This window comes from Symphalangus syndactylus, chromosome 5 (assembly GCF_028878055.3).
Source record: "Symphalangus syndactylus isolate Jambi chromosome 5, NHGRI_mSymSyn1-v2.1_pri, whole genome shotgun sequence".
In the NCBI taxonomy this organism is placed as follows: Eukaryota; Metazoa; Chordata; class Mammalia; order Primates; family Hylobatidae; genus Symphalangus; species Symphalangus syndactylus.
The window spans coordinates 145,823,490-145,838,259 of NC_072427.2; the positions used below are offsets into that span (position 1 = coordinate 145,823,490).

The following is a 14,770-nucleotide window of genomic DNA, read 5'->3' on the forward strand; positions in this document are numbered from 1 at the left end:
TCTTCTTTATTAGTCTTGCTAGCGGTCTATCAATTTTGTTGATCTTTTCAAAAAACCAGCTCCTGGATTCATTAATTTTTTGAAGGGTTTTTTGTGTCTCTATTTCCTTCAGTTCTGCTGATTTTAGTTATTTCTTGCCTTCTGCTAGCTTTTGAATGTGTTTGTTCTTGCTTTTCTAGTTCTTTTAATTGTGATGTTAGGGTGTCAATTCTGGATCTTTCCTGCTTTCTCTTGTGGGCATTTAGTGCTATAAATTTCCCTCTACACACTGCTTTGAATGTGTCCCAGAGATTCTGGTGTGTTGTGTCTTTGTTCTCGTTGATTTCAAAGAACATCTTTATTTCTGCCTTCATTTCGTTATGTACCCAGTAGTCATTCAGGAGCAGGTTGTTCCATTTCCATGTAGTTGAGCAGTTTTGAGTGAGTTTCTTAATCCTGAGTTCTAGTTTGATTGCACTGTGGTCTGAGAGACAGTTTGTTATAATTTCTGTTCTTTTACATTTGCTGAGGAGTGCTTTACTTCCAACTATGTGGTCAATTTTGGAATAGGTGTGGTGTGGTGCTGAAAAGAATGTATATTCTGTTATTTGGGATGGAGAGTTCTGTAGATGTCTATTAGGTCCGCTTGGTGCAGAGCTGAGTTCAATTCCTGGGTATCCTTGTTAACTTTCTGTCTTGTTGATCTGTCTAATGTTGACAGTGGGGTGTTAAAGTCTCCCATTATTATTGTGTGGGAGTCTAAGTCTCTTTGTGGGTCACTCAGGACTTGCTTTATAAATCTGGGTGCTCCTGTATTGGGTGCATATATATTTAGGATAGTTAGCTCTTCTTGTTGAATTGATCCCTTTACCATTATGTAATGGCCTTCTTTGTCTCTTTTGATCTTTGTTGGTTTAAAGTCTGTTTTATCAGAGACTAGGATTGCAACCCCTGCCTTTTTTCATTTTCCATTTGCTTGGTAGATCTTCCTCCATCCTTTTATTTTGAGCCTATGTGTGTCTCTGCACATGAAATTGGTTTCCTGAATACAGCACACTGATGGGTCTTGAGTCTTCATCCAATTTGCCAGTCTGTGTCTTTTAATCGGAGCATTTAGTCTATTTACATTTAAAGTTAATATTGTTATGTGTGAATCTGATCCTGTCATTATGATGTTAGTTGGTTATTTTGCTCGTCAGTTGATGCAGTTTCTTCTTAGCCTCGATGGTCTTTACAATTTGGCATGATTTTGCAGTGGCTGGTACTGGTTGTTCCTTTCCATGTTTAGTGCTTCTTTCAGGAGCCCTTTTAGGGCACGCCTGGTGGTGACAAAATCTCTCAGCATTTGCTTGTCTGTAAAGGATTTATTTCTCCTTCACTTATGAAGCTTAGTTTGGCTGGATATGAAATTCTGGGTTGAAAATTCTTTTAAGAATGTTGAATATTGGCCCCCACTCTCTTCTGGCTTGTAGAGTTTCTGCTGAGAGATCCGCTGTTAGTCTGATGGGCTTCCCTTTGTGGGTAACCCGACCTTTCTTTCTGGCTGCTCTTAACATTTTTTCCTTCATTTCAACTTTGGTGAATCTGACAATTATGTGTCTTGGAGTTGCTCTTCTCAAGGAGTATCTTTGTGGCATTCTTTGTATTTCCTGAATCTGAATGTTGGCCTGCCTTGCTAGATTGGGGAGGTTCTCTTGGATAATATCCTGCAGAGTGTTTTCCAACTTGGTTCCATTCTCCCCGTCACTTTCAGGTACACCAATCAGATGTAGATTTGGTCTTTTCACATAGTCCCACATTTCTTGGAGGCTTTGTTCGTTTCTTTTTATTCTTTTTTCTCTAAACTTCCCTTCTCGCTTCATTTCATTCATTTCATCTTCCATCACTGATACCCTTTCTTCCAGTTGACCGCATCAGCTCCTGAGGCTTCTGCATTCTTCACGTAGATCTCGAGCCTTGGCTTTCAGCTCCATCAGCTCCTTTAAGCACTTCTCTGTATTGGTTATTCTAGTTATACATTCGTCTAATTCTTTTTCAAAGTTTTTAACTTCTTTGCCTTTGGCTTGAATTTCCTCCTGTAGCTCGGAGTAGTTTGATTGTCTGAAGCCTTCTTCTCTCAACTCGTCAAAGTCATTCTCCGTCCAGCTTTGTTCCGTTGCTGGTGAGGAACTGCGTTCCTTTGGAGGAGGAGAGGCGCTCTGCTTTTTAGAGTTTCCAGTTTTTCTGCTCTGTTTTTTCCCCATCTTTGTAGTTTTATTTACTTTTGGTCTTTGATGATGGCGATGTACAGATGGGTTTTTGGTGTGGATGTCCTTTCTGTTTGTTAGTTTTCCTTTTAACAGACAGGACCCTCAGCTGCAGGTCTGTTGGAGTTTGCTAGAGGTCCACTCCAGACCCTGTTTGCCTGGGTGTCAGCAGCGGTGGCTGCAGAACAGCGGATTTTTCGTGAACCACGAATGCTGCTGCCTGATCGTTCCTCTGGAAGTTTTGTCTCAGAGGAGTACCTGGCCGTGTGAGGTGTCAGTCTGCCCCTACTGGGGGGTGCCTCCCAGTTAGGCTGCTTGGGGGTTAGGGACCCACTTGAGGAGGCAGTCTGTCTGTTCTCAGATCTCCAGCTGTGTGCTGGGAGAACCACTACTCTCTTCAAAGCTGTCAGACAGGGACATTTAAGTCTGCAGAGGTTACTGCTGTATTTTTGTTTGTCTGTGCCCTGCCCCCAGAGGTAGAGCCTACAGAGGCAGGCAGGCCTCCTTGAGCTGTGGTGGGCTCCACCCAGTTCGAGCTTCCCGGCTGCTTTGTTTACCTAATCAAGCCTGGGCAATGGCAGGCGCCCCTCCCCCAGCCTCGCTGCCGCCTTGCAGTTTAATCTCAGACTGCTGTGCTAGCAATCAGTGAGACTCCGTGGGCGTAGGACCCTCTGAGCCAGATGTGGGATATAATCTCCTGTTGTGCCATTTTTTAAACCCGTTGGAAAAGTGCAGTATTAGGGTGGGAGTGACCTGATTTTCCAGGTGCTGTCACCCCTTTCTTTGACTAGGAAAGGGAACTCCCTGACCCCTTGCACTTCCCGAGTGAGGCAATGCCTCGCCCTGCTTTGGCTTACGCACGGTGCGCTGCACCCACTGTCCTGCGCACACTGTCTGGCACTCCCTAGTGAAATGAACCTGGTACACCTCAGATGGAAATGCAGAAATCGCCTGTCTTCTGCGTCGCTTATGCTGGGAGCTGTAGACTGGAGCTGTTCCTATTCGGCCATCTTGGCTTTGACAATTCTGGGAACTGATATGCAAGGTTACTGATATGTAAGGTTGCAGAATGCATGGCTAATACACAAAAGTCAATCACTTTTCTATATGCCAGAAATAAACAAATGGACTTTTAATTGAGAATACAGTGCCATATACATTATCATTCAAAAAATAAAATACTTAGGTATAAATCTAACAAAATATATACAAAATCTATATGTGGAAAACTACAAACTGATGAATGAAATCAATGAAGAACTAAATAAGTGGAGAAGTATTTTATGTTCATGGAGAGAAAGACTCAACATTGCCAAGATATCAATTCTTCCCAGCTTAATCTACAGATTAAATGCAATGATAATAATAATCTCAGCAAGTTATTGTATAAATATCAACAAACTGATTCTAAAGTTTCTATAGATAGGCAAAAGACCCAGAAAAGCAAACACATTATTGAAGGAGATGAGCAAAGTTAAACAACTGATATTACCTGACTTCATGATTTACTCTAAAACTACAGTAATCAAGACAGTGTGGTATTTGTTAAAGAACAGACAAATAAGGCTGGGCGCGGTGACTCACGCCTGTAATCCCAGCACTTTGGGAGGCCAAGGCAGGTGGATCATGAGATCAGGAGATCGATACCATCCTGGCTAACATGGTGAAACCCCGTCTCTACTAAAAATACAAAAATTAGCTGGGCGTGGTGGCAGGTGTCTGTAGTCCCAGCTACTCAGGAGGCTGAGGCAGGAGAATGGTGGGTGAACCCAGGAGGCGGAGCTTGCAGTGAGCCGAGATTGCGCCACTGCACTCCAGCCTGGGCAAGAGAGTGAGACTCCATCTCTTTAAACAAAAAAAAAAAAAAAAAAATAGACAAATAATGAAAAAGGATAAAAGGATGGAAAGCAGAGTAGCAGACTAAAAAGAAATAGACCCAGATAAATATAGTCAACTGATCTTTGATAAAGGAGCAAAAGCAATACAATTAAGAAAAGACAGTCTTTTCAACTAATGATGCTGAACAACTAGACACCCACATATAAATAAATGAATCTAGACCTAGATTTTACATTTTTCCCCAAAATAACTCAAAATGTATCATAGTCCTAAAGGTAAAACACAAAACTGTAAAACTCATAGAAGATAATATAAGAGAAAGCCTAGATAACTTTGGATATCGTGATGACTTTTTAAATATAATACCAAACACACAATCCGTGAAAGAAAGAACTGATAAACTGGACTTCATTAAAACTAAAAACTTTTGACCTGCAGAAGACATAATCAAAATAAAAGACAAATTATTAATATCATATGTCTTTTGAGAATTGCAAGTTAAAATAATGAGATATCATTACATATTACTTAAGTGTTACATTAAAACACTAACAATATCAAATGCTAGCAAGGATGTGGAGCAACCAGAAGTCTCATGCATTCCTGGTAAGAAAGCTAAATGCTATAACCACTGTGGCAGTTTCTTACAAAAGAAAACACACTTGAAGGGAGGGGCCAGAATGGCCAAACAGAAACAGCTCTGGTCTGAAGCTCCCAGTGAGATGAATGCAGAAGGCAGGTGAATTCTGCATCTCCATCTGAGGTACCAAGTTCATCTCATTGGGCAGCTGGTGCAACCCACAGAAAGCAAGAAGAAAGCAGGTGGGGTGTCATTTCACCCAGGAGCTGCACAGGGCAGGGAGACCTGCCTCCCTGAGGTAAGGGAAGAGGGGAGGGTCTGTCCTACCCACCAGGGGTACTATGCTTCCCCCACAGATTTTTGCAATCTGCAGATCAGAAGATTCCCTCATGAGCCTACACCACCAGGGCCCTGGGTCTCAAGCACAAACCTGGGCAAACCAATGACAGCCACTCCCATTGGTGGCTGTTTAGGCAGGCACTGAGCTGCAGGAGTTTTTACATATTCCAGTGGTGCCTGGAACTCCAGTGAGGCAGGAGAACCATCCAGTCCCATGGAAAGGGGGCTGAAGCCAAGGAGGAGAGCCCAGCAGTCTCCATCAGTGGGTTCTACTCCCACAGATCCCTGCAAGCTAAGACCCACTGGCTTGAGATCCCCGCTGCCAGCAGAGTAGTCTGGAGTGTGCCTGGAATGACTAAGTTCCTGGGGGAGGGATGACCACCATTAGTTGGCAGTTTGCCCCTGACAGTGTAAAGGAGCCTGAGAGGTTTGGACTGGGCCAAATTTCCCACAGTGTGGCAAAGTGGCTGTGGCAGGTTGTGGCCAGACTGCCTCTTTAGGTGGGACCCTGAGCCATCCCTCCTCACCAGGCAGGTCATCCCTACAAGAATTCCAGCAGCTCCAGTCAGGGGCTTACAGACAGAACTCTCATCTCCCTGAGTCAGAGTACCTGAGGGGAGAGGCAGTTTCAGGTTCAGTGGACTTAATCTTCTCTGCCTGCTGGCTCTGAAGAGACCAGATGAACCCGATGAGTGGGATTCCCCCAGCATAGCGTACCAGCTCTGTTAAGGGAATGTCAGACTCTCTACATAAGTGGTCCTTGATCCCGTGCCTCCTGACTGGGTGAGACTTCCTAACAAGGGTCACCAGACACCTCATACAGAAGAGTTCCGGCTGGCATCAGGCCAGTGCCCCTCTGGGGCGAAACTTCTGAAGGAAGAAGCAGGCAGCAATCTGCTGTTCTGCAGCCTCCACTGGTGATACCCACGTGAACAGGGTCTGGAGTGGATCCCCAGCAAACTGCAGCAGACCTGCAGCAGAAAGGCTGACTGTTAGAAGATGAACAAACAAACAGAAAGTAACAACAACAACATCAACAAAAAAGACTCCGCAAAAACCCCATTCAAAGGTCATCAGCCTCAAAGATCAAAGGTGGATAAATCGACGAAGATGAGGAAAAAACAATGAAAAAACGCTGAAAATTCCAAAAGCCAGAATGCCTCTTCTCCTCCAAATGATCGCAACAGTTCTCCTGTGAGGGCATAGAACAAGGCTGAAGCTGAGATGGATGAACTGACAGAAGTAGGCTTCAAAAAGTTGGTAACGAATTTCGCTGAGCTAAAGCATTATGTCCTAACCCAATGCAAAGAAGCTAAGAAGCATGATAAAAGATTACAGGAGCTGTTAACCAGAATAAACAGTTCAGAGAGGAACATAAATGACCTGATGGAGCTGAAAAACACAGCACGAGAACGCCATGTTGCAAACACAAGTATCAATAGCCGAATTGACCAAGCAGAAGAGAAAATATCAGAGCTTGAAGACTATCTTGCTGAAATAAGGCAGACAGACAAGATTAGAGAAAAAAGAATGAAAAAAATGAACAAAACTTCCAAGAACTATGGGACTATGTAAAAAGACCGAACCTACCACTGATTGGAGTACCTGAAAGAGACAGGGAGGATGGAACCAAGTTGGAAAACACACTTCAGAATATAATCCAGGAGAACTTCCCCAAACTAGCAAGACAGGCCAACATTCAAATTCAGGAAATCCAGAGAACCCCAGTAAGATACTTCATGAGAAGATCAACCCCAAGACATATACTCCAAGGTCGAAATGGAAGAAAAAATATTAAGGGCGGCCAGGGAGAAAGGTCAGGTCACCAACAAAGGGAAGTACATCAGACTACGAATTTTGAGTGACTACAATATGCCAATGTAGGTTATTAATTGTAATAAATGTACTGCTGGTGAAGAATGTTGATGTTAGAGACTGCTATGGTTTGAATGTGTCTCCAAAGTTCATGTGTTAGATACTTAATCCCCAATGCAATAGTGTTGAGAGTTGGGCCCTTTAAGAGGTAATCAGGTCATAATGTCCTTATAATGGGACTGGGTTTACTATCACAAAAGTGGATTTGTTATAAAAGCAAGTTTGGTGCCTCTTGCTCTCTCTCTTTCTTATGCATGTGCTCTCTTGCCCTTCCAAATTTTGCCATGGGATGATGGAGCAAGATGTGTCTCTCAGTCTTGAATTCTCCAGCCTCCAGAACTATAAGCCAATAGATTTTGTTCATTATAAATTACCCAGTCTTGGGTATTCTGTAATAGCAGCACAAGACAGACTAAGACAGAGTCTATGTATGTGTGGCAACAAGGAGAAAATGAAAAAAAAAAAAACAACTTTCTCACAATTTTGCTGTGATCCCAAAATGGCTCTAAAAATATGGTCTTTAAACAACAACAAAAAAAAAGAGCAAAAGGAAAAAGGATATACTAGCAGCAGATCTTACAAGAATATCCAAATTTAAAGAGCCATCAAACTAGTGGTGAATTTAAATTTCCCTCCTCTAGTATCACTGCCCTGAACTTAATACAGCCAGAAATATGGAATTGAGCCTCTGTCAGCATAAAAATAGAGAGGGCTCCAGGAGAAGCACTAGAGGTATGGTCTGAGGAACAGAAAAGCAACTCCTACCTCAAATAGAGTATGAAAATGCCACATTTATTTTTTCTCCCCCTCTTGTCTACATTCTCATGTGCCTCAAACCTCAGGCAATCTGATGATGGTAGGGGAAACTACAGCAACATGCAATAGCCAAAACCTTGAGAAAGGTCAATCCTCGGCTGGGCGCAGTGGCTCATGCATCTAATCCCAGCACTTTGGGAGGCCGAGGCGGGCAGATCACAAGGTCAGGAGATGGAGACCATCCTGGCTAACACGGTGAAACCCCGTCTCTACTAAAAATACAAAAAAGTAGCCAGGCGTGGTGGCGGGCGCCTGTAGTCCCAGCTACTCGGGAGGCTGAGGCAGAATGGCGTGAACTCAAGGAGGCCGAGCTTGCAGTGAACCGAGATCGCACCACCGCACTCCAGCCTGGGGGACAGAGCGAGACTCCGTCTCAAAAAAAAGAAAAGAAAAGTCAATCCTCTCCATTCAGAAGAGCTGTGGCTCCATGAGAGTGGGGCCAAACCTCTTGCTTTTTTTCCTTCTTTCTCACTGTCCGTCTGCCACATGAGCTTAAAGATGCAGCCATAATTGCAGAAGTGTATGGTTCATCAGAATAAAAGGAGCCCCGCATTTCTAGCTGGAGGATGGAAAGGAGAAGCCCCTGGGAACCTGAAAGTATTGGTCAGATGGTGAAGAGGAAGAAACTTTAGAAAGAGACCCATGAACATTATTTATAAACTCCTGGATTCACCTGCCCCTCAACTTATGTATGCCTAGATATGGTTCTAATTGGCATACTAAAGATACTGAGACCTGAATTAATGAATAGAGCATTGCACAGTTCCCAATTTCACCCCATATTCACATATCTGAATAGCACTACAAAGGCTTTCAGAATGGAACTGACATTGGAACCAGATCCCACAGATTGTCTTCATCTCACCAGGGTGATTGCTTGCTAAAACAATAGTATCAATATACTCCAAAATTTAAATAAGATCCAGTCTAAATATTTATTCAAAACGTTCAAATTGCAATCCAAAATTACACAGTATATGAAGAACCATGAAAATGTCAACTTCCATGGGGAAAGACAACACAAGCCAAGGAGGACATGACAGAGATGTTGGAACTATCTGACAAAGACTTTAAAGCATTTGGTATAAAATGCTCAAAATACCCAATGAATGAAGAAATAAATGAAGTCATTTAACAACATTTAGAGTTCATCTTTTTCCCCCTCTGAATTACCTTTTCTGTAAATTGATTACCTTTTATGTTGGGAGGAAAAAAACTCCAAACTTTTAAGTCCTAAGTTATAAAACCTTGATTTTCCCTAACTGTGGCAAAAGTCATTTTTTTCACTTACTAAATTATCATATAAAGCTTTTTACTTACATCATCATATAAAACTATATATATATATATATTTCCAGTGCATCCAATGTAACATAATTCCATTAGAATGCCCTACTAAGTTTTTACTTCAACCTTTGTTTACTTTTTTGATTTGTAAATGTCCCTTACATACTATTTTGTACCTTTTCTCTCTTAAGAGCTTCCATGATAGGTTTTCTACCTATGTAATAATGATAGTATCTTGTATCTCAGTAACACTTTAGAGTTTGTATAGTTTTTTTTTTTTTTTAGTGAAATTAACTATTTTTATTTTCAATCCTAAACTTAACCTTATCTCTGTCTTACATCTTTCTCTCATTGTTCCCTCTCCTTAGTTGTTAGAACTGGGAATATAAATATATGCATATTTTACACAAATTATAAGCCAATTTATGGACTCCCACATTCCATCTCTTATCCTTGAAAACTTTTTACTATATCAGCACCTTTCCTGTGTGAGCCCATCACTACCACTACCTTCCCATTCCAGTCCTCACACTTACACTGTACAGGCCAGCTTCTTACCTGGGTTTGCAGGCAATTCAGATGGTGCAATGTCTTTCTCCACGTTGTTACTGTCATGCATTTTGCCTCCAGTTTCCACGAGTGATCTAAACCACAGTCTCTACGTTTTCAAACCCCAAGAATGATTCAAAACAAAACAAAAAAAAAGCCCAACGACTAAAATGCGTCAGTGTGTGACACGCCAGTAACTCAAAATCTCAAGCCTTTAAGTTAAATATAGTTAGAGGAACAAATGAAGCATAAATTGTTTCAAAAATCAGCTCATCACAACAGAATAAACTGGTGTTTGTAAGAATTTAAAAGAAAAAAAGTAGAAGCTACTTCTCTAACAGTATTTTGGTTACGAAAGAAACTAATGTTTGATAACTTAAAATTTTTTTGACTATTAAAAATTATAATTGTATTTTGTGCGGTACAAAGCAATATTATGATAGAAAATAAGAATTTATTGAAAGGAAGGAGTTGGCTGTCAGAGGAAATGAATGTTAGGTAAGTAAAGACAACAGCAATTTTAATCTCAAATTAAAATTCATTCCCAAGAGTTTACGCTCATTCAAAAAATATCTTGTTTTCAATTTCTGCAAGATACTTTGGGAATTTGCTGCTATGGCTGCTACAACAACGTTTCAAAAATGGGCTTGAACGGGTGCAGCTTCTGTGCTCCCTGTGGCATAATCCAGGAGCACAGAGGCTCTTTAGCAGCAGGAGCTTCTTGTCAGATGTGTTGATTTCTTGTATATAAATGCTGGTAAGGGCACCTTTTACTAAAATATAATTTATAGTAATGTGCACAAATCATAAGCATACAACTAAACACATTCATTAAAAATATAACATGTAACAAGTGCCTAGATGAAGTATATCTTAAAACCACATAAAACAATACCAACACGCTATGTGCCCTACTCATGTCCTACAGCGCTCATTACCCCAAATATAATCTCTATCTTAACTCTGACAACATAAATTTATTTTCCCTGCTTTTGATTCTATACAGTAGTCCCCCCTTACCTGTGAGAAATAAGTTCCAGATTGGACAGCTATTGCCTTAATCGAATAGAAACGAAGTTGAGTTAGGACTGAGTTCCAGTTTCTGTAAGATTCTGTATATCTTTTTCTTTACTATTTCATCATTTCTAGTTTGTCCTAGGACCTATGATAAAGCCTTCTAGTAATTCCATCTGAGAACCTGCTTTTTATCAAAGCTGCTTCTCTTTGTTGGAAGTTGAATTTGGTTTTGTCTCCTGAACAACACGTGATTGCCAAAAGTTGAAGTCTGTTTTTCACATAGTTCTTCCTAACCTCTTTTCCTGTGAAATTTAATAATTTGAAAATTGCTTGAGAGAAAAATTTTTCTCATTTCTTTGGCCCTCTCTCCTATCTGGGGGTTTTGGCCCTTCAAGTGCTTTAGGAAGAGATTTTTCTCTCCCCCCCAAAAATGCCTGGTATCCACTGCCCTCTCCCCAGAATCTCAGCATCTGACCCACTGCCAAGATGCCCCTAAGAGAAGGGTGGCTCCTGGAATGCTGACTCACTTCTCTGTGGCCCCTTTCCAGAATCTTTGTTCCCCCTCCAGTTGCCTCGAACACTCTCTAATATCTTAATGAAATCCTTTTTCTTCAACTCTAGCTCTTCTAGTTGTTCTCAGCATGAGTTTGATGTCTCTCCAGTTATATTATCATACACAGAAGTGGATATGAACTGTCAGGCTTATCCCTTTCATATCCTTTTATGATTTCATTGTTAGCTTAAAGGGGACAAAAGGTAAACCCTGATAAATTTCACATCATCTTGGAATTTCCACACTAATCTTGGACCTTCTAGTGAAACTACTATTACTTTTACTGTTACTAGCCTGGCATGACAACATGCCAGGTTATTACTGCTTACTATGCTCCATACACATTAATATGAGATTTAAATATGTGTTCTTATTTAATTGGCATAATTAACTAATGAGGCTGATATTACCTTTATTTTTCAGATGATCTTGGGTGAGGGACTAACTAATATGTCTAAGTTCACAGTAAGCTATAGAACCCATGACTGAAAGATCTGATATGAAAACTACTTTAAAGGTCAAATATCAAATGACATGGTACTTGTGAATTAGTCACATCATTTATTCATGTGAGTCTCTTGGTTTCTACGTTGCTGTAAGTTTCTCCTTACGTGGAAACCAAACTGAAAGTAAGTTCATGAAGTCCTAAGGATTTACATAATCATTTACCCTTTAACAAATATTTTCAAACTTAACGTCTTTCAGCCAGCATGCCAGGTGGACTTTGAGTGTAGAGTAATGTCCCTTTCTTTAAGGAAGTTAATATGAAACTAAAAAATAAGTAGGTATACATGACTTATTGTAACAAGATGTGAATGGCAGTAGAATTTGTTAGGAGAGCAGTTAATGAGGGCACTTAACCCAGAAGAAGTTTTCCCAAGAAAGTACCAATCAAATGAGCTGGAGTTAGTTAAACAAAGTGAGGCATTTAGGCCAGGCATGGTGGCTCATACCTGCAATCCCAGCACTTTGGGAGGCCAAGGCAGGTGGATCACCTGAGGTCAGGAGTTCAAGATCAGCCTGACCAACATGGTAAAATCCTATCTCTACTAAAAATACAAAAATTAGCTGGGCATGGTGGCTTGCACCTGTAGTCCTAGCTACTTGGGAGGTTGAGGCAGGAGAATTGCTTGAACCCTAGAGGCAAAGGTTGCAGTGAGCCACGGTTGCACCACGTGGGTGACAGAGTGAGACTCTGTCTCAAAATAAATAAATAAATACATCCTGGCTAACACAGTGAAACCCTGTCTCTACTAAAAATACAAACAATTAGCTGGGCGTGGTGGCGGCTGCCTGTGGTCCCCCCTATTTGGGAGGCTGAGGCAGGAGAATGGCGTGAACCCAGGAGGCGGAGCTTGCAGTGAGCCAGATAGTGCCACTGCAGTCCGGCCTGGGCGAAAGAGCAAGACTCCGTCTCAAAAAAAAAAAAAAAATTAATTAATTAATTAAAAAAAATAAAGTGAGGCATTTGAGGTGGAGGAAGTCTTCCAGTTGAAGGAAGTCTTCTAGGTTCTTTAGTTAGGCCCAGAGAGAAGAGAATATATCTCAGAGTCGGGAAAACACCTGAAATCTGAGAGAGCTGGAGCGTAAATTATGAAAGGAGAAATGTGACAAAATAACTCTCTATCACAAGAGCTTTATATTAAACTATATGAATCTCATGACTTCTAAGCCATATCATCGTGCTTACTTTCTTACGCAACCTTGTGTTAAATAGCCGATACCACACGTAAGATACAGTGATGTGCATTTACACTGTCCTTAGAGAATTCCAGTGTGAGGAAGAGAAGTACACATACAGAGTAATTTTAATTTCATTTAGAAAATAAATTTCTTTTTTCAAAACTTAATTTTTTAGTTGAGTCTATATTAGAAGGCAGAAATTGATGACTAATTGACCGGATATAAAGGGAAAGAAAAAAGCCCCTTCAAGGTACCCATTACTCTTCAATAGATGTGAGTGTCTCAACTAAGTAGTATAAAAGCAATATATTATCAGATTTTGCCTCATTGGAATAGCTGACTAAGTTACAAGAACAAAAGTTTATAAAAATTATTTATTCTCAATGACCTGTATCCCACTCTTCTTGGGTTTTTGTGTTTGTGACAGCATGATGGATGGTAATGATATTGAATAAGTGAGGGATAAAAAAGGCAGTGTATTATGATGTAAAAGAACACAGCTGGCAGGGCGTGGTGGCTCACGCCTGTAATCCCAGCACTTTGGGAGGCCAAGGCAGGCAGATCACCTCAGGTCAGGAGTTGGAGACCAGCCTGGCCAACATGGCAAAACCCTGTCTCTACTAAAAATACAAAAACTAGCTGGGCGTGGTGGTGTGCACCTATAATCCCAGCTACTTGGGAGGCTGAGGCAGGAGAATCGCTTGAACCCAGGAGGCGGAGGTTGCAGTGAGCCGAGATTGTGCCACTGCACTCCCGCCTGGGCAACAGTGAGAGTCCATCTCAAAAAATAAAAATAAAAAAAATAAAAAAAGAACACAGCCTTGGGGGCAAAACAAGCTCAATTCATATGACTTTTGTAGCCCGATAGTTAATTTTAAATGTATGTGGAAAGCAAAATAATGACCCCCTAAAGACATTAATAAGCTAATTCCCAAAACCTTGAGGTAAGGATGTTATTTTACATGACAAAAGACATTTTGCAGATATGGTTAAGGGTCTAAAGACAGAAGGATTATTTTGGATAATCCAGGTGGGCCTAATCTAATCGCATGGGTCTTTATTAGGGGAAGGCAGGAATGTCACTGTCAGAGAGAGATTTGAAGACGCTGTGCTGCTGGCTTTAAAGCTGTAGCAAGGGACCATAAGCTAAGGAGTGCAGGTGGCCTCTGGAAGCTGAAAAAGGCAAGGAAACAGCTTCTTCCCTAGAGCCGCCAAAAGAAATGCAGCCCTATCAGTGGCACCCTGACTTTAGCCATTTTGAACCTCTCATTTCTAGACAGTAAGAAAATAATTTGTGTTGTTTTTAATCCACTTGTCTTAGTTCATGTGGCCTATAACAAAATACCATAAAATGGGTAACTTATAAACAACAGAAATTTATTTCTCACAGTTCAGGAGGCTGGAAATCCAAGATCAGAGTGCTGGCAGATTTGGTGCCTGGTGAGAGCCCACTTTCTGGTTCATTGATGGCAACTTCTAGATGTGTCCTCACAATAGTAGAAGGAACAAGGGAGCTTTGGTGGGCCCCTTTTGTAAGGGCACTAATCCCATTCATCAGTGTTCTACCCTCATGACTTAATCACCTCCCAAAGGTTTCATCTCCTAATGCCATCACCTTGGGAGTCAGGATTTCAACATGTGAATTTGGGAGTGGGAGACACAAATATTGAGATCATAGCACCCCTAGTTTATGGTAATTATTACACAATAATATAGCATATTGATTAAACTCTCTCAGCTTCAAGATCTATATGAATAAAGGGAGTATAATAGCACCTTTCTTGACTGGTTTGTTCTGAGAAATGAAAACTTCATCAGTTAATATACCTGTTAAGTTACTAGTAATTCATACCTGCTTTAGGAAATATTACGAACTTCAACATGTAAATCTTCCTGGCGATGCTTTGATCTGGAGAATATCTACAACCTTTTTCTTCAGGGCTCAGATAATGTCATTTCCCTCAAGTGTGGAACGTTGGCCAGAAACTCTTTTGACTGGTCAGTGCC

At 41.0% G+C, this 14,770-nt stretch overlaps 1 protein-coding gene across 12 annotated transcripts in view; it reads right to left on the reverse strand.

Annotated features, from left to right (window-relative positions):
• The window catches only part of LOC129483389 (C-type lectin domain family 2 member D), a 36,648-nt gene extending 21,987 nt beyond the window's left edge, over positions 1 to 14,661 (reverse strand). For 2 of the 12 annotated variants that reach the window (XM_055280713.2, XM_055280709.2), the window contains exons 1-3: positions 14,152 to 14,333; positions 9,520 to 9,619; positions 5,912 to 5,954 (exon numbers count right to left, since the gene is read on the reverse strand). In XM_055280713.2, the coding sequence (XP_055136688.2) occupies positions 5,912 to 5,954; positions 9,520 to 9,619; positions 14,152 to 14,318 (310 nt within the window). In that variant the 5' untranslated portion in view covers positions 14,319 to 14,333. Of the gene's footprint in view, positions 1 to 3,809; positions 4,080 to 5,911; positions 5,955 to 9,519; positions 9,663 to 10,530; positions 13,253 to 14,151; positions 14,567 to 14,615 lie in introns of those variants that run through there. The other 10 variants (XM_063639681.1, XM_063639685.1, XM_063639688.1 and 7 more) reach the window with 10 other exon arrangements.
• Between the last annotated feature and the right edge of the window lie 109 nt (positions 14,662 to 14,770).